At 38.5% G+C, this 27621-nt stretch overlaps 3 protein-coding genes and 1 pseudogene across 8 annotated transcripts in view; 2 read left to right on the top strand and 2 right to left on the bottom strand.

The window, feature by feature from the left end:
* Positions 1–4509, bottom strand: LOC103513276 (pre-mRNA-processing factor 6). Its single transcript, XM_026826533.1, has 6 exons — positions 4369–4509; positions 3420–3871; positions 1510–2932; positions 1207–1372; positions 546–1054; positions 1–387 (listed from the first exon to the last, which is right to left on the bottom strand). The coding sequence occupies exons 2-6, from the start codon at positions 3791–3793 to the stop codon at positions 49–51; spliced, it is 2811 nt and encodes a 936-aa protein (XP_026682334.1). The 5' UTR covers positions 3794–3871; positions 4369–4509; the 3' UTR covers positions 1–48.
* Positions 4510–4707: 198 nt separating this feature from the next.
* LOC103513274 (mitochondrial uncoupling protein 4) overlaps positions 4708–27621 on the top strand; it is a 25549-nt gene continuing 2635 nt past the window's right edge. The window contains exons 1-6 of one of the 6 annotated variants that reach the window (XM_017445761.2): positions 14553–14735; positions 18023–18252; positions 19124–19206; positions 19874–20058; positions 20936–21058; positions 21253–21612. In XM_017445761.2, the coding sequence (XP_017301250.1) occupies positions 18141–18252; positions 19124–19206; positions 19874–20058; positions 20936–21058; positions 21253–21454 (705 nt within the window). In that variant the 5' untranslated portion in view covers positions 14553–14735; positions 18023–18140 and the 3' untranslated portion in view covers positions 21455–21612. Of the gene's footprint in view, positions 4888–7595; positions 7782–14552; positions 14736–15102; positions 15313–17440; positions 17563–18022; positions 18253–19123; positions 19207–19873; positions 20059–20935; positions 21059–21252; positions 21613–27432; positions 27618–27621 lie in introns of those variants that run through there. The other 5 variants (XM_026826537.1, XM_026826538.1, XM_026826534.1 and 2 more) reach the window with 5 other exon arrangements.
* LOC103513287 (pre-mRNA-processing factor 6-like) lies at positions 5212–6264 on the bottom strand. The gene is made up of 2 exons (XM_008478104.2): positions 5920–6264; positions 5212–5422 (listed from the first exon to the last, which is right to left on the bottom strand). Exons 1-2 carry the CDS (start codon positions 6234–6236, stop codon positions 5212–5214), a joined length of 528 nt encoding a protein of 175 aa, XP_008476326.1. The 5' UTR covers positions 6237–6264.
* LOC113469090 lies at positions 21900–22104 on the top strand (annotated as a pseudogene).

The raw sequence follows: 27621 nt of genomic DNA, 5'->3' as shown, positions 1-27621 counted from the left end.
ATTACAAATATTACTTTTTCCCTTGTCTCGCGAGTTCCCTTCATCTATTTAAATAGGTATCGGCAAATCTTTGGCGACAAGCGACAGAATGGTTTCTCGCGGCAGTTTCCAGTTGCTCACATTCTTAGCAACGCGACACCAGTTCTCTCCATGCTTGGGTTCTGCCGCTAAACATCTCTTCTTGACTTCCGCCTGCGTCTCTTCCGTACCATTGATGATTTCAAACTTGTAGAAGTACGCCCATGCATCTCCGAGATCCGGATCTATCTTGACTGTCCTGTTAAACCACTCACGACACTTCTGATTCTTATTCTCACACCAGAAAAGTTTGGACACCGCTAGTAACACATGAGGATCATGCTCACACTTCTTCAGAGCGTCCACTGACTTGGTTTTTACGCCCATGCATCTCCGAGATCCGGATCTATCTTGACTGTCCTGTTAAACCACTCACGACACTTCTGATTCTTATTCTCACACCAGAAGAGTTTGGACACCGCTAGTAACACATGAGGATCATGCTCACACTTCTTCAGAGCGTCCACTGACTTGGTTTTCCTCTGAGGTCGAGGTTCCAGGAAGATGGCTTCCGCCCATAGGATACCCGCGTTAGGACACTCCTGTAGTGCCTTCGCCATCATGGTGTTGGCAATATCTTTCAATCCAGCGCGTATCTCAACACGTATTGCAGCCAACCAGAGTTCTGCGCAGTTTGGATTGCGCAGACGTCCTTTCTCCAGAACAGACCGGGCTTTGATTAGCATCTTCCTTCGTTCTTCCAAGTTAGCGAGCATTATCCACAGTGGTACCGAGTGAGGACACTTCTTGATGGCCTGACTGAATGTATCATGCGCCTTGTCTAGTAGATTCTTCTGCTCTTCTATTTGACCTTTCATCATCCATAGCTTGGCAAAGTCAGGGAACACTTTGATGGCTTCGTCCAGAAGTTGTAGCGCGCGTTCCAGATTATCCAGACACCATTCCAGCTTGGCTGATTGAATCATAACACGCGGGGTGGGGGCAGACGCTCTGGCTTTGGCTAATAGGCGACGTGCTCGCTCATATTCATTGTTCTCTGACTCTAGCTTGACAGCAGCTAACCAGATCTCTTCCGAGTTGGGATTGGCTTGGAAGGCACCAGCTTGGCTGATTGAATCATAACACGCGGGGTGGGGGCAGACGCTCTGGCTTTGGCTAATAGGCGACGTGCTCGCTCATATTCATTATTCTCTGACTCTAGCTTGACAGCAGCTAACCAGATCTCTTCCGAGTTGGGATTGGCTTGGAAGGCGAGGGATAGAATCCCTCGGGCTGCCGGGACATCCCCTGCTAACCACTTGGACTTGGCACCCATCAGCCACAGTACTTCTGACTTGGGACAATGGGCCACGGCTTTCTGTAGCAAAGTCTCCAGGGACTCTCGTGTACCATGGTTCTTCTCAAAGTAAGCAGCTCGTAGCCAGATAGATTTCTTGCTGACTTGGACTTGGCACCCATCAGCCACAGTACTTCTGACTTCGGACAATGGGCCACGGCTTTCTGTAGCAAAGTCTCCAGGGACTCTCGAGTACCATGGTTCTTCTCAAAGTAAGCAGCTCGTAGCCAGATAGATTTCTTACTAGGGAACGTGGCTAACGCCTGTGCATAGATAGCACGCGCACACTCGTACGCACCTTGGTTTGCGCAGGACTCTGCATCCTCCATCCAGGTATGTTTCCTATCTTCTTGTTCAACACCATAGCCTATGATCGCTCGGATCAATGCTTGACACGTGTGTACAGATCCTGCCTTCTCCGCTTCTATTGCTTCCTTGAACCAATGCTCGCGATTAATTTCCACGCCGTTCGCACTGAGCGAGGAGAGTGCTCTGTCTATGATCTTATCCACCATAGCGTTGTTACCATGCGCTTCCTCCAGCTTAGCTGCCGTGGTCCAGATCTGTCTATCCGTAGGAATATTCTCACGCGCCTTGTTCAGAACTTTCCTCGCATTCTCATATGTTTCTAGTCTAGCCAGGGCAAGCCATAGCTCCACACTCGTAGGACAACACTCCACCGCACGACTCAATAGAATCCTAGCATCCTCTGGATCTTCCAACTCCACAGCGGCTTTCCACAGTCGTACAGAGTTGGGAATATGTTCCAGGGCTTTCCTATACACACGACGCTTGGCTTTGGTTTCAGTCTCCAGGTCCGCGGCTTTGATCCATATTCGTACCGAGGTAGGGATGTGTCGTACAGCCTGCGCTATGACAGCTCTAGCAGTATCTACTGGTTGTAACCGAGCCGCCTCTAACCATAAGTCTTCAGACGTCTGATTCTCCTCACAGCCTTTCATGATGAGATTCCTCGCCGCTTGTACTTTACCAGTCACTTCTTCCAGTCTAGCTGAAGCGATCCAAGCAGGGGGGTGATTGGGATTTGTTTCCCTCACCGACTTGAGGAGAAGTCTGGCTTTCTTGATATCATTAATGTCACCTCCATACGTGGGGATCATACTCTGAAGATCTGTCAGGTAACCTTTAGGATCCACCACTGTCTGACCCACGACTGAGTCGGATATTTGATTCAACTTCACATTCATGAGGGTGTTACGTGCTTGTCCCATCTTCCTCAGATCTAGATCGCCAGAGGGTGTTAACATTCCCGGCGTTGCTGTCCCTGGGATTTGACTCATAAGTCCTGAGTTGGGATCGATAGCGCCCGTAGATTCGCCACCTAGGTTTCCCCTAAGAACGGAATCAGGAAGAGGTGTGAATTTCTCAGCGCGGGGATTTCTTTGCTTTCGGTTCCGGGCATCTCCTACTTCAGGTACGTTCTTCCACTCGTCCATCGATACAGTGACCAGGCCTCGCTTCAGGTCGCTGAATTGTTGCTGGATCTTGGGCCGCTCCTGACGGTAACGTTCCAATTCTTCTCGTAACCGCTTTTCCCTGAAATCAAATCATAAAATAGGATGAAAATTGGAAGCCAGTTAAGTAAATATTCAACACATTGAATACCATCTCAAGAAATTATTATCACCATAATTTTGTGGCTTGAAAAGACAGGTGATACTTGAGAAGTTTATCCATTAGTCGTTTATCCATTTACATTGTCATTTTTCTGGAATTCTTGGGATCTACATTAAAGATAGTCACTAATTCACTACACCATAGTAACATTTATGGCACACACCATAAATGAATGAATGACATTGCTCAACTGCAGTGAATTTCTTTAGGAATGGGTGTTATTATCATTATTTTCCTCCTTTCTGTACTTGGATAAGTACTTAAGTAGGTAAATAATTTATTATTAAGTAATTCATCTTCTTTATGAAGTAGGTATTATTTATATTTTCCTATCATTAGAAAAATGGCCTAATGGTCAAATTTCCAGACATTAGTAAACAACATATTTCACCTATAACTTACTCACCTGTAATCTTTACGTTTCTCATCCATCCGTTTATCAATCTCCTCATAAATCATATCTGCCTCTTCGTCATCTTTATCATATGGATCTTTATTGAACAGAGATCCTCCATACCCATTGAACTCATCAAAGTTGCTATCATTCAAGTCTTCTTCGTCATCTTCCTCCTCGTCTTTTTTCTTCCGTTTAACAGGAGCTGCATGTCTGTCATCAGATACATCATTTGCATCTCGGGCAGGACCGATATCAGAACGTGTGGTGAAACCGGTGGCACCACGACCTACACCAGCAACATATCCTAATGGTGCTGGAACACCCATGAAGTGTTTCTTGTTGCGGTTCACCAATGGTATTGGTGGAGGTGGAATTGCTGCCATTTTGTTTAACTCTTTTCTAATATCTTCTCAAAAGTGAAATTCAAGTTTCAATATTTATTTTCCTCTTGTACTTGATTCCTGTAACAAGAAGAAAAATATTAACATGGGACAGGCATAAACACAAGGTAATTATTTATTGATTTTTCCAACTCTGATTGATGAATAAGCTATTTTGCTCATGATCTGATTGAGTTTCATAACCTTTGACTCTGAACCTTTGTACCCAACCCTAGCTAAAGCTAATATATAATTATTGTAAATCTGTCTTCAAGACATGTATCAACTGAGTTCCCTCCACTTTTCACGGTCCTGCACATCTTCTTTCATGGTAACTAGGGATTTTGCTGTTCATCTCAAGGTGTAAACAGGAATAGTGGTTTTTAGACCTGAGATGGATATGGCAATCAAATCAAAGTTTTGGTTGAGTACCTATGAGGGAACATAAATGGAATAGAATAAAAAGCTATCTATTGAGGAGCAATCATTTACCTACTTCGGATTGGAGATTGGACATTTTTGGTTTTGGAATTGTGGATTGCCAATACCTATACCTACACGGATGATGAGATACTTACTTTTAATAATCGGACATAGTAAAGTGTTGAACTTCTGTGAAATACACTTCCATAGAGCAAAAAGCAGATATAAAGACCGTTTTACCTTTTTATTTTAATAAAAAATGGTCAAAATGTCAAAAAGTCCCAAAAACGTCCATTGTTGACATTTGAAATGATTTTTAAATTTTCGCGCCCCAAAATTTTCTATCAAATATGGCGAATTTTCGGGCTGCACTTTGGAAATTTTGCAGTGTCCACTGATGATTCACCTCCGTGGACGAAATTTGATTGGTTGTTCCGTTTTGTCAATCGATAAACAAAATTTTTTGCTGATAGCTAAATTTCTGGATAGTCAGGATCCCCAGGTCAGGTGTAGAATGAAAGATAATTTGGACATTTTGGTGATTTTGGTAGAAAGTTTTACGTAAAACCTCGAAATTATTTTTTGCCTAAACCTCCTTTTTCCCTTTTCAAAACCCCGTTCTTTTCGTTTTTCTGTTGGAATTTTTGAACCTTCCAGACTCAATAAATTAAATGGTAAGTAGAACTATTATCTTCTTTATCTGACTGATGAATTCACTTCACCTGGATAGGTACAATATATAGTACCTACCTATTCTATTCGAGGTCGGTAAAATGCAAGTTTATGGTTGTTTTGGTCATAGGCACTTGGTAGTTATATTGCTCATTTCCTACATGCATTGACCTCTTATCATCTCATGAATTGAATAATTAGGTATGTAAGAACTTGCCTAGGTAACTATTTAAATAATAAATGTAGCACTGAGATAATTCAGACATTAATGATCATCATGTACTTAGGTCCATACGCCAAATATGTCTGCTTTTAGACTTGTTTCATTAGGGTATAGCTATGTACAAAGGTCCTACGTTTAACTGGAAAGAAGGAGAGCCAGAAGCAGGTTTTACACCTTGTCCAACAACCTGCCCCTCGTTCTTCCACTCGTCCATCGATACAGTGACCAGGCCTCGCTTCAGGTCGCTGAATTGTTGCTGGATCTTGGGCCGCTCCTGACGGTAGCGTTCCAATTCTTCTCGTAACCGCTTTTCCCTGAAATCGATTCATAAAATAGGATGAAAATAATTGGAAGCCAATTAAATACCTATTCAACACATTGAATACCATCTCAAGGAATTATTATCACCATAATTTTGTGGCTTGAAAAGACAGGTAATACTTGAGAAGTTTATCCATTACTTAGTAGTTTATCCATTTACATTGTCATTTTTCTGGAATTCTTGGGATCTACATTAAAGATAGTCACTAATTCACTACACCATAGTAACATTTATGGTACACAGGGCACATACCATAAATAAATGAATGACATTGCTCAACTGCAGTAAATTTCTTTAGGAATGGGTGTTGTTACCATTATTGTCCTCCTTTCTGTACTTGGATAAGTAAGTAAATAATTTATTATTAATTCATCTTCTTTATGAAGTAGGTATTATTTATATTTTCCTATCATTAGAAAAATGGCCTAATCCTAATGGTCAAATTTCCAGACATTAGTAAACAACATATTTCACCTATAACTTACTCACCTGTAATCTTTTCGTTTCTCATCCATCCGTTTATCAATCTCCTCATAAATCATATCTGCCTCTTCGTCATCTTTATCATATGGATCTTTATTGAACAGAGATCCTCCATACCCATTGAACTCATCAAAGTTGCTATCATTCAAGTCTTCTTCGTCATCTTCCTCCTCGTCTTTTTTCTTCCGTTTAACAGGAGCTGCATGTCTGTCATCAGATACATCATTTGCATCTCGGGCAGGACCGATATCAGAACGTGTGGTGAAACCGGTGGCACCACGACCTACACCAGCAACATATCCTAATGGTGCTGGAACACCCATGAAGTGTTTCTTGTTGCGGTTCACCAATGGTATTAAGGCGTTTTAACACTGAAATACCAGGTCGTTCACTCCGTGAAAAAAATCTTTTGTTGTTCAATTTTGATTCAAGTCCAACTCTATTAAAAGTCTTGTTGAGCAGCTGAGCAATCGAACATTTACCCGATAATCTAGAGGTCGTGGGTTCGAATCTTCAGAAACCCTTTAGAGGTCTTTTATAAGATTTTGTTTTGTTATAAGTCCAGAACGGTTTTTCCGATTTTTGATGAAATTTGGCAGTCATGTATAACACCTAAAGGAAACTACTTAGTGTGTGGCGTATAATATGTATGTAGGTATCTCTAGTAGCGCGGTCAAATTTTCTTTACTTGACGGGGCGGAGCGCTGCCGCACTCCTTAAATTTGTCAGGAGATTCCGGGATAGGATCTTCGCAGAGGTCCTGTTCCTGAGCGACTTCTATAGTTCCCTGAACCACTAGTTATTTCGTCTTAACTTTCGTACTCAATGAATTATGCATAACGAAGCTCTCGAATGTCGTTTCGTATTCAAAGGTCGTTGACCTTTGATAAAGTCATTTCCCAGGACTATTGATTTCTAGGTCATAGCGTCTTGAATATTCGGAATAATCATTGTAGTAGCTATGTACAGTGCACAGTGCACACCTTTAGATAGGAGAGTGGGATTCGGATGGGTAAGACTTGCACGTTGATTTCATTCAAGAAAAATGTGTGCGTTCAGTAACGAAAATAGAGAGAGTGGGTTCTAATTCGACGATTTTTTTATTTATTTATTTTTTATTTTTTTATTTTTTTTCAAGTGGCTTGATAGAAAACTGAAACAACGGAGGTCTTGTCTCAAAAGCGAAGAGAAGGAGGCCAGGATAGGAGAAAGCCCGACCGTTTCGAGAAGGTACCTTATCTGTTTAGGAAGTTCGCTCTGGGCAGGAATAGACCCCGCGACCTAAGCGCGCTATTTTCCAAGCTATTCGTAACTATGTTGTTTGAAATAGTTGGTATTAGGTCCCGCCCAGGGCGAATTTTATGCGCCGGCCGATTTAAAACCCGCCCAGGGCAAATTTTATGCGCCGGCCAGGAATCGGACCCGCGACCTAGCGCTTGACAGACTTCAAGCTAGACGGACTGCCACTAATTGCACTCATTGTTACAAATTATGCAACAAATCATAATAGGAGAGTGGTTATCGTCGATTGATAAATTGACGAACTTGGTTTGATCTTGACATTGCTTATTAAAATCTTGTCTTGATAAAAATAGTTGGCCGAGTGCCATCATGTGATACGCTTCATAACAGTACGTTGAAAGTGAGAAAAAGTAGGTAATAATAATAGAGAGAAAAAAAAAACATTGAAATATTTGTTATCACCTAACGGTTTGTTTTGTTGTTTTTTTCCGGCGAAAAGTTGAAATTTTTTTCGAGAAAAAACGACCGAAAAAGTGTGATTTTTTGCGGAGTGATCGTTGTGTTGACAAATTTCGTGGGTCATTGCTTTTTATTTTGTTTTTTACGATTTTTATTGTAATGACAAGGTAATTTTGTTGATGTTTTGTGAATTTTGTTGGGTTGAATACTTGAATGGTAGACATTGCCCCAGGCAATATTTTCGATAATTTCGCCCTTTGTTTGTAATTTCTTGTATTTGTGTACATTGAATCATAACCAATAAAGAGTCGAAATAAATATTTTACGTTATTTTTAACTTTTTTCAACTCTCTACCTGATCAGAGATTGGACATTGATTGGTGTTTGCGATAGTTTTGACGTTTTGAAAATACCGAGTAACCGACAGTAATATTTTTCCATTGAAACTTTGGAACCAACCTTTGCGTTTTCGTCACCCAAACGCCGTTTCTGACCCTTTTGTAATCAGAGCCTGACAAAATTTCGTTTATTTATGTCTGAATTATCTTATCTGTTATCTCATTTTGAAAATTATGTCAAACAAAACTGATGTAGTGGTGTAGGATCGTTATACTACAAATTTTAAGGGATATCTAGGTTACCTTGCTATTTAATGTTAAATTGATTTTTTTACGAGTACCTGTGTTGTCTATTTTACTTATAAATCTCTGATATTCATTCAAGATGGTTTTCTTTTTTTTTTTGAAGAGGTTTGACAGAGGGAACTGTAACTTCTTGTCATCTCAAAATCAAAGAGAGAAGGAAGACAGGATAGGAGAAAGCCAGCTGTTCCAAGAACAAACATCTCATCAGGATAAAATCTGCCCTGGGTGGGAATCGAACCCGTGGCCTAGCACTTACAAGGCAGATGCACTACCAACCAAGCTAACTAGGCTGGCATTTAAATAATAAATGTAGCACTAGAGATAATTCAGACATTAATGATCATCATGTACTTAGGTCCATATGCCAAAAATGTCTGCTTTTAGACTTGTTTCATTAGGGTATAGCTATGTACAAAGGTCCTACCTTTAACTGGAAAGAAGGAGAGCCAGAAGCAGGTTTTACACCTTGTCCAACAACCTGCCCCTTGTAGATACAAAGTCCTACATCCCCCAATGAAATATTCCTTCAACTTCTCTATATAAAAAAAAAAAAAAAAAAAAAAAAAAAAAAACTGTCAAGCTACTTTCGAGCTGTGTAAAATATCTACCAAAAAGGCAAGGTGACCTAAAATAAATAGTAAGAAAGTTCTTTATAAATTTGTAGGTATCTGTAGGTCAAACACTGTCTAATTTGTTGCCAGCCTAGTTACCTTAGAGCACCAGATCATGGGCTCAATTCTCACCTGGGGCAAACTTTATCTAAAATAGATAAGGTTTGTTCTCAGAATAGCTGACTATCTCCTATCCTGTCTTCCTTCTCTCTTCCCATTTGAGATGATAAGACTTTAGCAGTTAAGTACACTTCCCTCTTTCAAAAAATTGTTTTAAAAACTTGAAGTCACATTTCTTCAAGCTACTTTTGAGCTGTGTAAAATATCTACCAAAAAGGCAAGGTGACCTAAAGTAAATAGTAAGAAAGTTCTTTATAAATTTGTAGGTATCTGTAGGTCAAACACTGTCTAATTTGTTGACAGCCGAATTACCTTAGAGCACCAGATCATGGGCTCAGTTCTCACCTGGGGCAAACTTTATCTAAAATAGATCAGGTTTGTTCTCAGAATAGCTGACTATCTCCTATCCTGTCTTCCTTCTCTCTTCCCATTTGAGATGATAAGACCTTAGCAGTTAAGTACACTTCCCTCTTTCAAAAAATTGTTTTAAAAACTTGAAGTCACATTTCAAGTAACTGTGTCACAAATATTATTTAGAATTCACAGAAAAAGTAGGTGAACTCAAACAACTTTTATTTGTTTATATTCAACCCTAGACATCAAGAGCCAGACTTTCTTTATTGTTTTGACCTTTAATTTTCCTCTTCCACTTTCCCACAGCAATAAAAAGACAACTTGGCTTTGTTTCAAGGGAAATGTGCTTTTCAATATTGCTTCCTCCCTCTCTTACTCCTACACTTTTCCAATATCATCTACTTAAGTAGGTACCTATTGGAAGTTTGTAAAATTCTATGTACACTTCCCTACCTTTAAAAACTTGAAGTCACATTTCAAGTAACTGTGTCACAAATATTATTTAGAATTCACAGAAAAAGTAGGTGAACTCAAACAACTTTTATTTGTTTATATTCAACCCTAGACATCAAGAGCCAGACTTTCTTTATTGTTTTGACCTTTAATTTTCCTCTTCCACTTTCCCACAGCAATAAAAAGACAACTTGGCTTTGTTTCAAGAGAAATGTGCTTTTCAATATTGCTTCCTCCCTCTCTTACTCCTACACTTTTCCAATATCATCTACTTAAGTAGGTAGGTAGGTAGGTACCTATTGGAAGTTTGTAAAATTCTATGTACACTTCCCTACCTCCTACCTCAAATGTTCATATTCATGTTCTCATTTTGCTATGTATTACCTAGGCTAATTGAGTTTTCAGTTTGCTTACTGAATACTCTGAATAGCCTTTGTGACCTTTCCCTAATGATCCTTGTGATGAAAAATACACAAAGGTCAATTCAATAAAAAGTCATCAGTAGAGAAGATAATTATGTAAATTATGTACCTTTACTTGAAAAAAAAGAAGTGAAAATTCATTGATAAAATTAGATTACTGAGTACAGTTCATATTGATTGGATCCCATGCTAGAATATTTTAGTGTCAAAGGGAAGGTTCTGTTTTGGTGAGTTTTAATATCTGTTACCTATTTGCAGAGTAAGAGAGATTCTGGAGATTCATGATATTAACACCTAGATTTAACAGGTTCATGTGAACATCTCTGTTGACATTTTAACATGCTTGGAAGCTGGATTTTAACATGAACCTGTAGTATTTGTTGGCATTTGTCTGGGTAACTGGTATCATTATAGATCTACTTATTAAAAAAAAAATCCAAGTAGGTACCTACATAAGTAAATGACGTTTTTTACTCAACCTTACTAGTGAATTCTTTGTTCAGTTGTTAGTTTTGTTGAATTGTCCTTGATATATGACATAGCTCTAGGACAGGACACCTGTGAAGTACATAATGGTCATGTCCTACCTATCCACTTGTTAAAGTCTTCCTAATAAGTAGGTATCTAGGTAGTTCTCGTGTAATGTTCCATATAACTTTCATCTTCTTATCAACATGTACCTCCTATTTTTGTCTGAACTTCAAGGACAACATGTTCCAATATCACCTAGTAGATACCTAAGTACCTATACCTATTTTATTGACTATCTACCTATACATTGACCCCATAGGGCTATTGTCATCACTCTGATTGTAACATCATAGGACCAGTTTTAAATAGAACCAGTTTGGTTATATGGTCATTGGTCATTTAACTTGAGGCTTCTTTAATCTATTGCTGATGACGATGACGTAAAATGAAAATGAAATCTTTTTTTTTTTTTTTTCGAATAAGGCGTTTTATACGAGCCTCCATGTCCAAGAACAGAGATGGCACTTTTCCCGTGTGGTAAGTGAAAGGGTAGACCTTTGTTTTATGTGGGATTTGTTTCCCTCACCGACTTGAGGAGAAGTCTGGCTTTCTTGATATCATTAATGTCACCTCCATACGTGGGGATCATACTCTGCAGATCTGTCAGGTAACCTTTAGGATCCACCACTGTCTGACCCACGACATAGGCTAATTGAGTTTTCAGTTTGCTTACTGAATACTCTGAATAGCCTTTGTGACCTTTCCCTAATGATCCTTGTGATGAAAAATACATAAAGGTCAATTCAATAAAAAGTCATCAGTGGAGAAGATAATTATGTACCTTTACTTAAAAAAAGAAGAAGTGAAAATTCATTGATAAAATTAGATTACTGAGTACAGTTCATATTGATTGGATCCCTTGTTAGAATATTTTAGTGTCAAAGGGAAGGTTCTGTTTTGGTGAGTTTTAATATCTGTTACCTAATTGCAGAGTAAGAGAGATTCTGGAGATTCATGATATTAATACCTAGAATTTAACAGGTTCATGTTAACATCTCTGTTGACATTTTAACATGCTTGGAAGCTGGATTTTAACATGAACCTGTAGTATTTGTTGTCATTTGTCTGGGTAACTGGTATCATTATAGATCTACTTATTAAAAAAAAAAAAATCCAAGAAGGTACCTACATAAGTAAATGACGTTTTTTACTCAACCTTACTACTTAGTGAATTCTTTGTTCAGTTGTTAGTTTTGTTGAATTGTCCTTGATATATGACATAGCTCTAGGACAGGACACCTGTGAAGTACATGTCAATGGTCATGTCCTACCTATCCACTTGTTAAAGTCTTCCTAATAAGTAGGTATCTAGGTAGTTCTCGTGTAATGTTCCATATAACTTTCATCTTCTTATCACCATGTATCTCCTATTTCTGTCTGAACTTCAAGGACAACATGTTCCACTATCACCTAGTTACTAGTAGATACCTAAGTACCTATACCTATTTTATTGACTATCTACCTATACATTGACCCCATAGGGCTATTGTCATCACACTGATTGTAACACCATAGGACCAGTTTTAAATAGAACCAGTTTGGTTATATGGTCATTGGTCATTTAACTTGAGGCTTCTTTAATTTAATCTATTGCTGATGACGATGACGTAAAATGAAAATGAAATCTTTTTTTTTTCGAATAAGGCATTTAAACACTGAAATACCAGGTCGTTCACTCCGTGAAAAAAATCTTTTGTTGTTCAATTTTGATTCAAGTCCAACTCTATTAGAAGTCTTGTTGAGCAGCTGAGCAATCGAACATTTTTACCCGATAATTTGTCTGGGTAACTGGTATCATTATAGATCTACTTATTAAAAAAAAAATCCAAGTAGGTACCTACATAAGTAAATGACGTTTTTTACTCAACCTTACTAGTGAATTCTTTGTTCAGTTGTTAGTTTTGTTGAATTGTCCTTGATATATGACATAGCTCTAGGACAGGACACCTGTGAAGTACATAATGGTCATGTCCTACCTATCCACTTGTTAAAGTCTTCCTAATAAGTAGGTATCTAGGTAGTTCTCGTGTAATGTTCCATATAACTTTCATCTTCTTATCAACATGTACCTCCTATTTTTGTCTGAACTTCAAGGACAACATGTTCCAATATCACCTAGTAGATACCTAAGTACCTATACCTATTTTATTGACTATCTACCTATACATTGACCCCATAGGGCTATTGTCATCACACTGATTGTAACACCATAGGACCAGTTTTAAATAGAACCAGTTTGGTTATATGGTCATTGGTCATTTAACTTGAGGCTTCTTTAATCTATTGCTGATGACGATGACGTAAAATGAAAATGAAATCTTTTTTTTTTTTTCGAATAAGGCGTTTTAAAACTGAAATACCAGGTCGTTCACTCCGTGAAAAAAATCTTTTGTTGTTCAATTTTGATTCAAGTCCAACTCTATTAAAAGTCTTGTTGAGCAGCTGAGCAATCGAACATTTACCCGATAATCTAGAGGTCGTGGGTTCGAATCTTCAGAAACCCTTTAGAGGTCTTTTATAAGATTTTGTTTTGTTATAAGTCCAGAACGGTTTTTCCGATTTTTGATGAAATTTGGCAGTCATGTATAACACCTAAAGGAAACTACTTAGTGTGTGGCGTATAATATGTATGTAGGTATCTCTAGTAGCGCGGTCAAATTTTCTTTACTTGACGGGGCGGAGCGCTGCCGCACTCCTTAAATTTGTCAGGAGATTCCGGGATAGGATCTTCGCAGAGGTCCTGTTCCTGAGCGACTTCTATAGTTCCCTGAACCACTAGTTATTTCGTCTTAACTTTCGTACTCAATGAATTATGCATAACGAAGCTCTCGAATGTCGTTTCGTATTCAAAGGTCGTTGACCTTTGATAAAGTCATTTCCCAGGACTATTGATTTCTAGGTCATAGCGTCTTGAATATTCGGAATAATCATTGTAGTAGCTATGTACAGTGCACAGTGCACACCTTTAGATAGGAGAGTGGGATTCGGATGGGTAAGACTTGCACGTTGATTTCATTCAAGAAAAATGTGTGCGTTCAGTAACGAAAATAGAGAGAGTGGGTTCTAATTCGACGATTTTTTTATTTATTTATTTTTTATTTTTTTATTTTTTTTCAAGTGGCTTGATAGAAAACTGAAACAACGGAGGTCTTGTCTCAAAAGCGAAGAGAAGGAGGCCAGGATAGGAGAAAGCCCGACCGTTTCGAGAAGGTACCTTATCTGTTTAGGAAGTTCGCTCTGGGCAGGAATAGACCCCGCGACCTAAGCGCGCAATTTTCCAAGCTACTCGTACTTAACTATGTACTATGTAGTTTGAAATAGTTGGTATTAAGTCCCGCCCAGGGCGAATTTTATGCGCCGGCCAGGAATCGGACCCGCGACCTAGCGCTTGACAGACTTCAAGCTAGACGGACTGCCACTAATTAACCTATACCTACACGGATGATGAGATACTTACTTTTAATAATCGGACATAGTAAAGTGTTGAACTTCTGTGAAATACACTTCCATAGAACAAAAAGCAGATATATAAAGACCGTTTTACCTTTTTATTTTAATAAAAAATGGTCAAAATGTCAAAAAGTTCCAAAAACGTCCATTGTTGACATTTGATTTGAAATGATTTTTAAATTTTCGCGCCCCAAAATTTTCTATCAAATATGGCGAATTTTCGGGCTGCACTTTGGAAATTTTGCAGTGTCCACTGATGATTCACCTCCGTGAACGAAATTTGATTGGTTGTTCCGTTTTGTCAATCGATAAACAAAATTTTTTGCTGATAGCTAAATTTCTGGATAGTCAGGATCCCCAGGTCAGGTCAGGTGTAGACTGTAGAATGAAAGATATTTTGGTGATTTTGGTAGAAAGTTTTACGTAAAACCTTGAAATTATTTTTTGCCTAAACCTCCTTTTTCCCTTTTCAAAACCCTGTTCTTTTCGTTTTTCTGTTGGAATTTTTGAACCTTCCAGACTCAATAAATTAAATGGTAAGTAGAAATATCTTCTTTATCTTAGGACTGATGGTGAATTCACTTCACCTGGCTAGGTAGGTACCTACTAGTACCTACCTAGCTATTCTATTCGAGGTCGGTAAAATGCAAGTTCATGGTTGTTTTTGTCATAAGCACTCGGTAGTTATATTGCTCATTTCCTACATGCATTGACCTCTTATCATCTCATGAATTGAATAATTAGTTAGGTACCTACCTATGTAAGAACTTGCCTAGGTAACTATTTAAATAATAAAATAATAAATGTAGCACTAGAGTATTAAAATCTTGTCTTGATAAAAATAGTTGGCCGAGTGCCATCATGTGATACGCTTCATAACAGTACGTTGAAAGTGAGAAAAAGTAATAATAATAGAGAAAAAAAAAAAACATTGAAATATTTGTTATCACCTAACGGTTTGTTTTGTTGTTTTTTTCCGGCGAAAAGTTGAAATTTTTTTCGAGAAAAAACGACCGAAAAAGTGTGATTTTTTGCGGAGTGATCGTTGTGTTGACAAATTTCGTGGGTCATTGCTTTTTATTTTGTTTTTACGATTTTTATTGTAATGACAAGGTAATTTTGTTGATGTTTTGTGAATTTTGTTGGGTTGAATGGTAGAGATTGCCCCGGGCAATATTTTCGATAATTTCGCCCTTTGTTTGTAATTTCTTGTATTTGTGTACATTGAATCATAACCAATAAAGAGTCTAAATAAATATTTTACGTTATTTTTAACTTTTTTCAACTCTCTACCTGATCAGAGATTGGACATTGATTGGTGCTTGCGATATTTTTTGACGTTTTGAAAATACCGAGTAACCGACAGTAATATTTTTCCATTGAAACTTTGGAACCAACCTTTGCGTTTTCGTCACCCAAACGCCGTTTCTGACCCTTTTGTAATCAGAGCCTGACAAAATTTCGTTTATTTACGTCTGAATTATCTTATCTGTTATCTCATTTTGAAAATTATGTCAAACAAAACTCTAGTGGTGTAGGATCGTTACGTATGCTACAAATTTTAAGGGATACCTAGGTTACCGTGTTATTTAATGTTAAATTGATTTTTTACGAGTATCAGCTGTGTTGTCTATTTTACTTATAAATCTCTGATATTTCTTCCAATGGGTCTCGTCTATTTTTCATTTTTTCAAGAACAAAAAGCTACCTACATTTTTATGTTCAGTTTTGGGGGAAAAAAACTCTTCTCCACTGATTGTAATTAAGTGATAAGCTGTGTTGATATTGATAGATAAAGGTGCATTGGAATTGATTATTTGATCATCCTGAGGCTAGGACAAGGTTTTGTTGGAAATACTAAATCATTTCAGACTTACTTACGTTTAGACCAAGTGTATTCTAGTCTTTTATTTTATTCAATCTATATAAATAAAATTGTAGATTTGTCTGTACATTGCTTAGAATCGTGAAATTTTTAGTTATTCTTACTCCTTATGCATCCACGATTCCAAAAATCACATTAGAAAAATTTCTGTCTGTCTGTCTGTCTGTCTGTCTGTATGTGTGTATGCCTGTCTGTTACGCTAAATAGACCTTTGGTTGTCCTCTTTTCACGAGAAAACGGCTCGACCGATTTTGAAGAAATTTTTTGTGGTTGTTAAGAAAAGTACTCCGGGTGACATAGACTACTTGAAATTTTCACATTCCATCCTGATTCAAAATGGCGGCGGTTCAAAAACGTGAAGAAAATAGCCTAATACACCCGTTTTTGTCCTCTTTTCACGAGAAAACCGCTCGACCGATTTCGATGAAATTTTTTGTGGTTGTTAAGAAAAGTACTCCAGGTGACATAGGCTACTTGAAATTTTCACATTCAAACCTGATTCAAAATGGCGGCGGTTCGAAGTTATGCCTGTTATGCTGCTCTGTGAGACATGTCAGGGAGCGCGTAGCGCGACCGTGTGTGTATGTGTGTAGTGGATGTGTGTGGTGTGTGATGGGCACGCTATCCTCGCTTAAGTTACCACTCCAATGCAAAACTGTAGAAACAATATCCTATCTCACCTCGTCCGAGCTCATCTCAGCCCTGTACATAAACACAGCCAGAGTAAATACCTACTACAATACCTATTAGGGGCCCAAAGCCAGATCAAAGAGAAATGGCTGTAGTAGTCTTGAGGTCATTATCTTGGTCAAAGGTCATTTATCTTGAAAAAATTTGGCCTGCGGCACAGTTATTTCATGGTGCAAATGGAGGACTCAAGACCTTACCCTAGTCGGATGAAAAAAGATTGAAAAAAATTTAACAGGCTTGAGAACATTGCTTGGAAAAAAAAATCGGCTGCGGCGCAGTGGGAATAGAGTGGAAAATCTTGGAAAAGTAGACTGGAAATTTTGAAAAATTGGACTGGAAAACCGGGAAAAGTCAGGGAATTTTATTTTTCCATTTTGGTAGACACCCTGTTCTTCCAATGGGTCTCGTCTATTTTTCATTTTTTCAAGAACAAAAAGCTACCTATATTTTCATGTTCAGTTTTGGGGGAAAAAAACTCTTCTCCACTGATTGTAAGTGATAAGCTGTGTTGATATTAATAGATAAAGGTGCATTGGAATTGATTAGTTGATCATCCTGAGGCTAGGACAAGGTTTTGTTGGAAATTCTAAATCATTTCAGACTTACTTACGTTTAGACCAAGTGTATTCTAGTCTTTTATTTTATTCAATAAGAATATAAGAATAATAAATAGCAAACTAAAAGACAGAGAAAGCAACTCCGTTATTCCATGCTAAACTGCAGAACTGCCCTAAAGACTTTTTTAAGGTTCAATAAAAATAAAAAATTAAGGAACTCCTCTAAAGTTGGTAAGATTGATCTTACCTACTAACATTAAAAGATTTTCGTTCAAATTAAAAAAAAAGTGTCTAGTTTTTAAGTGCTTCAGGTGATGTCAAATTTAATTCAATTGTTTTTATTATTCAAATTGTTTGTATGTCAACGATTTGGAATTCGCGGGGATGGGGGACATAATGTAAACCCTGTTTTAAACTTTCTTTACTGTAGAAACTTCGTTAGAACCCGCCTCTTTAGTGTAGGTAGACCCTTTTTAAACCTTATTTGTTGAGTGTAGACCCTGTTTTAGACCTCATTTCCTCACTACAGAAGTATAAACCCTAGTTTAAACCTCTTTTTTTTCGGGCTATTGGTATTGATATAAACAGTGCTTATTTAATTATTTATTTTTCAGTAATAGTAGAAATAAGTATACAATAAAAGAGAATTAAATAAAATAATGATTTTCGTCTTTATGTTTCCTCTTCGCAGAACAATACAACTGCTCAGTTTTCCTCTCTCGCCTCCGCTCTGATCACGGCCCTCCCTCATCAGTGGCCTTGGATCCAGTTGCAGCCCCCATCTAACCCGCCGCCCCTGATTCGGCAGCATGGTAGCCACCAGTGTCGTTCAGCACAAGACCGCGCCTGCCTATAATTATGCCGACTCGGTGTGGTGCACCTACATTGTGTCAGTGGCCGCTGCCTGTGTGGCCGAAGTCAGTAAGTAATATAGAATAGATTAATAGAATATATGTACCCTGTTTATGCTGCCAGAATGAGACTGAAAAGTCCCTTTACTCTCGTAATCCAAACAAGGGCTTTGATATTTTATTGGTAATAATATCACATATAACATGTTAAAAAGAAAAACAATAAGACCTGTAATATAAATAAATCATCTAAAGCACGAATTATTCGTGGTGAAGAATAAATAATAGTAGTCCAACTCGAGAGATGACGTAATTTTGACGTCAAAAGTTCAGTGAAGCGTAAAGCTTAAAGTGCAAAGTTGTGTTTTTAGGAACTGATTTCTGCTTTCCGGGAGCACACTGATATTTTTCTTTAGAATGCATCATTTTTGATCAAAGTTTAAAGTGCCAGCCTGGTTCGCTTGGAAGGTAGCGCGTCTGCCTTGTAACCACTAGGTCGCGAGTTCGATTACCGCTTGGGGCAGATTTTATCCTAAATAAATGATGTTCGTTCTCGGAAACGGCTGGGTTTCTCCTATCCTGTTTTCTTCTCTCTTCGCTTTCGGAACGATAAGACCTTAGCAGTTACAGTTCCCTCTATGAAATCTCTTGGAAAAATTAAATTAAAGATGCTACACTTTGATTGTTTGATCAATTAACAATAGTTGATTATCTTTAACTGTGGTCCTGAGCCTGGATGTAGTGTTGTTGGGCCCTGTAAAAATTAAAAGACAGTCTAATGTTAACATTTCGTTATTAAATGACAGTCTAATGTTAACATTTCGTTATTAAATGACAGTCTAATGTTGACGTTTTGTTATTAAATGACAGTCTAATGTTAACGTTTTGTTATTATATGACAGTCTAATGTTAACTTTATTTCATTATTTCTTGTCTTCCAGTTACCTACCCGCTGGATTTGACCAAAACTCGGCTGCAAATCCAAGGAGAGGCTGCCAGTCAGGCTACCAATGGCGATAAGAAGGTAAGAGAAACATCCATCCAGATAGGGTAAGTGTACCATTTATTCGCCCACCTAAAAAACGTACCATTTATTGGCCCACCTGAGGGTCTACGCCACAAGTCTCTGAACTGGACGAACTTTTTCAAGATCCAATTTCATCAAAAGAAAGGGCTCAAAGACTGCTATCGAACCAGTGGTATTTCAAAATTGTAGTCATAAAAACAAAAATTAGAAAAATAAATGTGGCCAGGTGGGCCAATAAATGGTACGTTTTTTAGGTGGACGAATAAATGGTACACTTACCCTAGGTACATATATATCATCATTTGGTCAACAAATGTAAATTTTCTTCTACATGAGAGTCAAACAATGGAGGTCAAATCGTCCCAAAATCGAAGGAGGACAGAAAGACAGCCGTTCTGAAAATGAACCTTATCTGTTTAGGATAAAATCTACGCCCGCCTGGGAATCGAACCCGCGACCTAGTGCTTGACAAGGCAGACGTGCTATCCTCCAATCTAATTAGACTGGCGACTTGAAATTTTATCCTCAACATTGTTTGGAAATTTGAGAAGAATTCTATTGTTGGAGTTTAGTAACATACTTGGACTATGTGTTATGTGCTATTCAAGCAGTAAAAAAAAAAACCCCAATGACTAAAATGTATTTGTTTCCATTTTTCCTTCAGTTGCCTCATCGTGGTATGGTAAAGACAGGGCTGGGTATAATACGGGAGGAAGGGGTGTCCAAACTGTGGCGTGGTGTCACCCCGGCCCTCTATCGACATGTGGTGTACAGTGGATGTCGCATAGTTACCTATGAGAAGATACGAGCCTCCATGTCCAAGAACAGAGATGGCACTTTTCCCGTGTGGTAAGTGAAAGGGTAGACCTTTGTTTTATGTTTTTTTTTTTATGGATAGAGAGGTTTGATAGAGGGAACTGTAACTGCTAAGGTCTTATCGTCCCGAAATCGAAGAGAGAAGAAAGACATGATAGGATAAAGCCAGCAGTTCCAAAAACGAACATTATTCGTTCAGGAAATCCGCCCCGGCAGGAATTGAACCCGCGGCCTAGCGCTTACAAGGCAGACGCTCTACCAACCAAGCTAACTATACGAGCCTCCATGTCCAAGAACAGAGATGGCACTTTTCCCGTGTGGTAAGTGAAAGGGTAGACCTTTGTTTTATGTTTTTTTTTTTTATGGATAGAGAGGTTTGATAGAGGGAACTGTAACTGCTAAGGTCTTATCGTCCCGAAATCGAAGAGAGAAGAAAGACATGATAGGATAAAGCCAGCAGTTCCAAAAACGAACATTATTCGTTCAGGAAATCCGCTCCGGCAGGAATTGAACCCGCGGTCTAGCGCTTACAAGGCAGACGCTCTACCAACCAAGCTAACGAGGCTGGCTAGTCCTTGTTTAGACTACTGGGATACGACTGAGGAGTCCCTTTACTCTCGCAGTCTAAACTAGGTCTTTTCTGTTTGATGATAGGGATATTTTGGAACCAAATACAAAGGATTTGCTTGAACTTGGTCTTACACAACCACAATTTAGGGTGGGGGGGCTAAGCTGCCCTCCCTTGAGCCTTATTTTTCTCTTTTACTGTAGCCCAGACTCCGACCCCCCCCCCTCGGTACATCACTGCTTGGGCTCTCCCATCCAGGTATCAGCCATGTACGACGTTTGCTTTATAAAATGTGACCTAATTTGTTTTAATTTTGTAATGTGTATCTTATATTTTTTCCAGGAAATCAGCAATCAGTGGCGTATCATCAGGGGCACTGGCTCAGTTCCTATCCAGTCCCGCGGATCTGGTCAAAGTTCAGATTCAGATGGAGGGCAAACGACAGCTCCAGGGAAAAGCGCCCAGGTATGTGCTCTATTGTGTATTTCATTGATGAGGAACATACTATGGGATGGGCAAGCTACGACACAGACCACATGAGTCTTATGTAGCAGATGTTTCATTGCTACGAAATAAAAATGGCGGTGAAAAACTGAAGAAGAAAAAAAAAAAGGTAACCACTAGATGTCTTCTAGATATTTTCTTCTCATTTTCCTCAGAGTACACAGTCCATGGCACGCGTTTCAGAAGATTCTGAGTGAGGGTGGGATCCGAGGTCTGTGGAAAGGTTCCATTCCCAACGTACAGAGAGCAGCACTGGTCAACCTGGGTGATCTCACAACGTACGATACGGCCAAGCATCTGATTATATCTCACACCTCCCTGTCCGATAGTCATCTAACTCATGTGTTGTCCAGGTAAATCTATAGAATAGAATATATCTTGTTTATCCTGCTGGGATAGGACTGAAAAGTCCCTTTACCCTAGCAGTCTAACCAAGGTCTTATGTATTTTGACATATTATAGGGAACATGTTTTACAGTTATAGCCTTAATGTAAATGCAATTTCTTTGTGTTATTATGTCACAACTTTGGTGTTCACTGCAGCATTGTAGGATTTTTCCCAATACATATCTCAATAATCCTAACAACCAATGTTTACCTACCATGCTGGCACCGGTCGCTATGCGCATTTACATGTCATAGCTACTCATTTTCCTCACGAGGCTGAGTGGGCCCCGCAACAGCCAGTCACGGGATCAATCATTTGCATGATACAAATTTCTTGACCCCGCCGGGAATCGAACCCGGGTCTCCCGCGTGCAAGGCGAGTGCAGTGACCACTACGCCATGGGAGCTGACTCAAATACTTACCTGGCGTGGAGGTTAACCTTGATCAACAAGGAGGTTCCTCCAGGGTGAGGCCCTTCCATTGCACTTCAAAAACGTAAAGAAAATGGCCTATTTTGCTGACAGACCCGTTTTTGTCCTCTTTTAACGAGAAAACGGCTCGACCGATTTTGATGAATTTTTTTTTTTTTTGTTTGTTAAAATTATCACATTTCATCCTGATTCAAAATGGCGGCGGTTCAAAGTTATGCCTATTATGCTGCTCTGTGGGACATGTCAGGGAGCGCGTAGCGCGACCGTGTGTGTGTATGTGTGTGGTGGGTGTGTGTGATGGGTGTGTGTGTGTGTGTGTGTGTGTGTGTGTGTGTGTGTGTGTGTGTGTGTGTGTGTGTGTGTGGGGGTGTGTGTGTGTTTGGTGTTTGTGTGTGTGTGTGGTGGGTGTGTGTGTGGTGGGTGTGTGTGTGATGGATGTGTGTGTGGTGGGTGGTGTGTGGTTGGTGTGTGATGTGTGTGGGTGGGTGTGTGTGTGTGTGTGTGTGATGGGTGTTTGTGTGTGTGTGATGGGTGTTTGTGTGTGTGTGTGTGTGTGGTGGGTGTGTGTTGTGTGATGGGTGTGGTGTGTGTGTGTGGGTGTGGTGTGTGGGGGGGGAGTGTATTTGTGTGTGTGTGGTGGTCCCGTACAAAGGACGGGTCAACCACTAGTAAGAATATAAGAATAATAAATAGCAAACAAAAAGATAGAGAAAGTAACTCCGTTATTCCATGCTAAACTGCAGAACTGCTTTAAAGACTTTTTTAAGGTTCATTAAAAATAAAAATTCAGGAACTCCTCTAAAGTTGGTAAGATTGATCTTACGTAGGTACCTACTAACATTAAAAGATTTTGGTTCAAATTAAAAAAAAAAGTGTCTAGTTTTTAAGTGCTTCAGGTGATGTCAAATTTAATTCAATTGTTTTTATTGTTCAAATTGTTTGTATGTCAACGATTTGGAATTTGCGGGGATGGGGGACATAGTGTAAACCCTGTTTTAAACTTTCTTCACTGTAGATTCTGTAGAAACTTCTTTAGAACCCGCCTCTTTAGTGTAGGTAGACCCTTTTTAAACCTTATTTGTTAGGTGTAGACCCTGTTTTAGACCTCATTTCCCCACTACAGAAGTATAAACCCTAGTCTAAACCTCTTTTTTTCGGGCTATTGGTATTGATATAAACAGTGCTTATTTAATTATTTATTTTTCAGTAACACGGGACTGAATTTTGAAAAGCTACCCCTTATAGTTTGTTTTAGATTTAGATATTAGAAAGTTTGGGTGCACTTTTCAGACTGCCAATTTGCTTTCTTTTTTATCAGTCGATGTAAATTGAAATATGGATTCATAATTTTTGCGTATAGTAGAAAAAACGACCGAAAAAGTGTGATTTTTTGCGGAGTGATCGTTGTGTTGACAAATTTCGTGGGTCATTGCTTTTTATTTTGTTTTTACGATTTTTATTGTAATGACAAGGTAATTTTGTTGATGTTTTGTGAATTTTGTTGGGTTGAATGGTAGAGATTGCCCCGGGCAATATTTTCGATAATTTCGCCCTTTGTTTGTAATTTCTTGTATTTGTGTACATTGAATCATAACCAATAAAGAGTCTAAATAAATATTTTACGTTATTTTTAACTTTTTTCAACTCTCTACCTGATCAGAGATTGGACATTGATTGGTGCTTGCGATATTGAGGATTGAATCAATTCACTCTAGCCAATATTGGATATTGGAAAACCGAAATACACTGGTTCGAAACCACCATCATACACAACAACCATGAAGGGGCAACATATAATCTCCCAAAATTTCGCCTGCGGCGCTGAAATTTTGTCTCTTCATAAAAAAGTTTTGGGAATATTTCAAAGCCTATAAAACGAGAAAAAGACTTTGGTCAGTAAAAAAAAAGTATGCAACCTTGAAGGAGCTACTTAAATTTTCTCGAAAAAAATTTCGCCTGCGGCGCTGTCATTTTGTGTTCTATAGAAATGTATTGGGGGAATAACTATACTCGTCTTTTACACGTATTTAATTACATAAAAAACTGACACATGACAAGCTACAGGTTACATACTTACTGAAAAGTTTCGCCTGCGGCCCTGAAGATTACACCTTTGACAAGTCTGCTTCTCTTACTATTGTAGACCAAAATCTTCAAAATTTCGCCTGCGGCGCCAAATTTTGTGTTTTTGATAACTAAGTTTTTTTAAAAAAAAATTTGATACCAAAATTTTCGCCTGTGCCCATAAAAATTTCACTTTCGTTAATTCTGGTTTCTATAAATTGTAGCTCACAATTTTCAAAAATTTCGCTTGCGGCGCTGCTCATTTCCCCCTCTTTTGTGTTGACCTTCATCCCCTCAGGATATGTGAATGTGTAGACTGTATAATGACAAACTTCAGGTTCATGCTTTTTAAAAAAATTCTCCTGCGGAGCTGAAGATTAGGATTTCGATGAGACTGAATTTCTGAAGATTTTAGACCAAAATGTTCAAAAATTTCGCCTGCGGCGCTGTTGTTATATTCTAAAAAAAATTCCAGTTCACTTATAGTAAATACCTATTAGGGGCCCAAAGCCAGATCAAAGAGAAATGGCTGTAGTAGTCTTGAGGTCATTATCTTGGTCAAAGGTCATTTATCTTGAAAAAATTTGGCCTGCGGCGCATTTTGTCGCCATCTTTTTTTTTCCAACAAATCCACTTTTTTTTTATTATTAGCATTTGAACTAGTAAATGGAAGAAGAAATCAGCTGACTTTGCATTTTATTATCCAGTACAAAAAGCACTGTGGTGGGGATAAAAAAAGTGACCACAGTGGAATATTTTGGATTAGGAAAAATTTCCATTTAACATAAATAAAATACCCCTTTAGTGGGACCTATTTGAAGCATAAATCACCAATTAATATGAGTTTTCCATTTTTGTTGCTTCCCCTATGTGTGAGAGAACAAGTAGGCCATAATGCCGGCCTTGGTTGTTGGATTGAGCTCAAACAGTACTACATTCTTTAAGACCTTTGATATGATGTATGACAAGTAGGGGCTTTTGAGAGAAATAAGAGTAGGTCAATTGTTCTTCAGTTTTTTTTTCCATTTGAAAAATTCACAGTGGTTGTTGAACTCTTTGAACTGACAAGATTGAATAGAAGACGACTGATGCATTTCAACCATTATGGTCTATCAAATCAATTTGAGTGGAAAACAGGATAGAGCAGCCGGAGAAATTACAGGGATGTTTGTTTTTCTTCAAGGATACACTTTGACAAGAATTGGAGTGTCTTTTGGGGTTGTCCTTTCTTGAAAAAGATTTCCCACATTCATTGCAAGTGAATTTACTCACAGTTTCATCAGAGGGAGGCTTCGTAGAACAAAGCTTGTGATGTCAACTCAGATTTGACACCTCCATTAGCTTTCCACAGAACTCACACAGCTTCATCTTCCTTGAACTGATCTCGTACCAACACAGACACACGTTAGATATCTCAAACAAGGCAATCCAGCAGGGACTATAGAGACACTGACTACTGACTTGATGACAGTAGACAAAAAAGAGTAGGTACTTTATAGTAGGTGACAGAAACACTCACTTTTGTGACTTGAATTAGCGCAAGAATAAAAAGAGGTTGAGAAAACTAATTACCTATTAGGTAAGTACCTACCTACGAAAAGCGAAATTTTACTTCAAATTCTTCAAAAGTTGTGAGGTCTTCGGTCTTGACAAAGTGACAAACAGAAAATAAAATTACAAGTCAAAAATAAACAAAGAATTTATGGTGGGAAAGGGACGTTTTATGAAAAATAAAATCCCATCTCCCTACTGTTGTCATGGGATTTTTCTCGAAAAATCTCGTCCTCAACACGCTCCCCTGTGCTAGATCCCTCGCGGATTCACGAAATATTTGATTATTATTCATTTTATGAATTTTTTAATGTTCTTTCCAGGAAAATGTTCATTTGCAACCCTTTTTATCATATTTAAATCAGTGAACTTACTTTCTTACAAAAAAGCACTCTCCGGCAATAGCACAACACTACAGAAATAAGCCGAGTTTAAAAAGGTCCAAGTCAGGATGGAAGTTCCTACTACTCATACCACAAAGTAAGTTAACTTACTCCTAACAACCTCCACAATGGAGAACTGACCATAGCCTAGTACCAGCTCAAAATTATCATTGACCCTCACAGAAAATTAAGAACTTGAGCTGAGTATTTTTTCTTTGTCCAACATTACTTTCCCACATAGAATAGCTCTCCTAGAACCTAATCCTGACCAGGATTAAATGATAATCCTAGTTTAAAATTCGGTCCTTACTCTCGTAATCCAAACAAGGGCTTTGATATTTTATTGGTAATAATATCACATAAGTATAACATGTTTAAAAGAAAAACAATAAGACCTGTAATATAAATAAATCATCTAAACCACGAACTATTCGTGGTGAAGCTGATATAAATTAATAATAGTAGTCCAACTCGAGAGATGACGTAATTTTGACGTCAAAAGTTTAGTGAAGCGTAAAGCTTAAAGTGCAAAGTTGTGTTTAGGAACTGATTTCTGCTTTCCTGGAGCACACTGATATTTTTCTTTAGAATGCATCATTTTTGATCAAAGTTTAAAGTGCCAGCCTAGTTCGCTTGCAAGGTAGCGCGTCTGCCTTGTAACCACTAGGTCGCGAGTTCGATTACCGCTTGGGGCAGATTTTATCCTAAATAAATGATGTTCGTTCTCAGAACGGCTGGGTTTCTCCTAACCTGTTTTCTTCTATCTTCGATTTCGGGACGATAAGACCTTAGCAGTTACAGTTCCCTCTATGAAATCTCTTGGAAAAATAAAATTAAAGATGATGCTGCACTTTGATTGTTTGATTAACAATAATTGATTATCTTTAACTGTGGTCCTGAGCCTGGATGTAGTGTTATTGGGCCCTGTAAAAATTAAATGACAGTCTAATGTTAACGTTTCGTTATTAAATGACAGTCTAATGTTAACTTTATTTCATTATTTCTTGTCTTCCAGTTACCTACCCGCTGGATTTGACAAAAACTCGTCTGCAAATCCAAGGAGAGGCTGCCAGTCAGGCTACCAATGGCGATAAGAAGGTAAGAGAAACATCCATCCAGATATATCATCATAAGGTCAACGAATGTAAATTTTCTTCTAAATGAGAGTCAAACACTGGAGGTCAAATCGTCCCAAAATCGAAGGAGGACAGGATAGGAGAAAGACAGCCGTTCTGAAAACAGATAAGGTTCATTATCTGTTTAGGATAAAATCTAACCCGCCTGGGAATCGAACCCGCGACCTAGCGCTTGACAAGGCAGACGTGCTATCCTCCAATCTAATTAGACTGGCGACTTGAAATTTTATCCTCAACATTGGTTGGAAATTTGAGAAGAATTCTATTGTTGGAGTTTAGTAACATACTGGGACCATGTGTTATGTGCTATTCAAGCAGTAAAAAAAAAAAAAAAAAAAAAAAACAATGACTAATATTTATTTTTTTCCATTTTTTCCTTCAGTTGCCTCATCGTGGTATGGTCAAGACAGGGCTGGGTATAATACGGGAGGAAGGAGTGTCCAAACTGTGGCGTGGTGTCACCCCGGCCCTCTATCGACATGTGGTGTACAGTGGATGTCGCATAGTTACCTATGAGAAGATACGAGCCTCCATGTCCAAGAACAGAGATGGCACTTTTCCCGTGTGGTAA

This window comes from Diaphorina citri, unplaced genomic scaffold, assembly GCF_000475195.1.
Source record: "Diaphorina citri unplaced genomic scaffold, Diaci psyllid genome assembly version 1.1 scaffold949, whole genome shotgun sequence".
NCBI classification, from domain to species: domain Eukaryota; kingdom Metazoa; phylum Arthropoda; class Insecta; order Hemiptera; family Psyllidae; genus Diaphorina; species Diaphorina citri.
The sequence above is the reverse complement of the archived record's forward strand: the minus strand, read 5'-3'. Positions and strand labels throughout refer to the sequence as shown.

Bases quoted from the DNA above. Each gene is read 5' to 3' on its own strand.
- LOC103513276 (XM_026826533.1), bottom strand. From the start codon at position 3,793: ATGGCAGCAATTCCACCTCCACCAATACCATTGGTGAACCGCAACAAG. The intron at 1,373-1,509 runs GTACTGTGGCTG...CATTGTCCCAAG, and splicing joins CCCATTGTCCGAAGTCAGAA to TCAGAAGTACTGTGGCTGAT. The intron at 1,055-1,206 runs GTCGCCTATTAG...AATATGAGCGAG, and splicing joins TAATGAATATGAGCGAGCAC to CACGTCGCCTATTAGCCAAA.
- LOC103513287 (XM_008478104.2), bottom strand. From the start codon at position 6,236: ATGGGTGTTCCAGCACCATTAGGATATGTTGCTGGTGTAGGTCGTGGT. The intron at 5,423-5,919 runs GTGAGTAAGTTA...AATCGATTTCAG, and splicing joins GAGAAACGAAAAGATTACAG to GGAAAAGCGGTTACGAGAAG.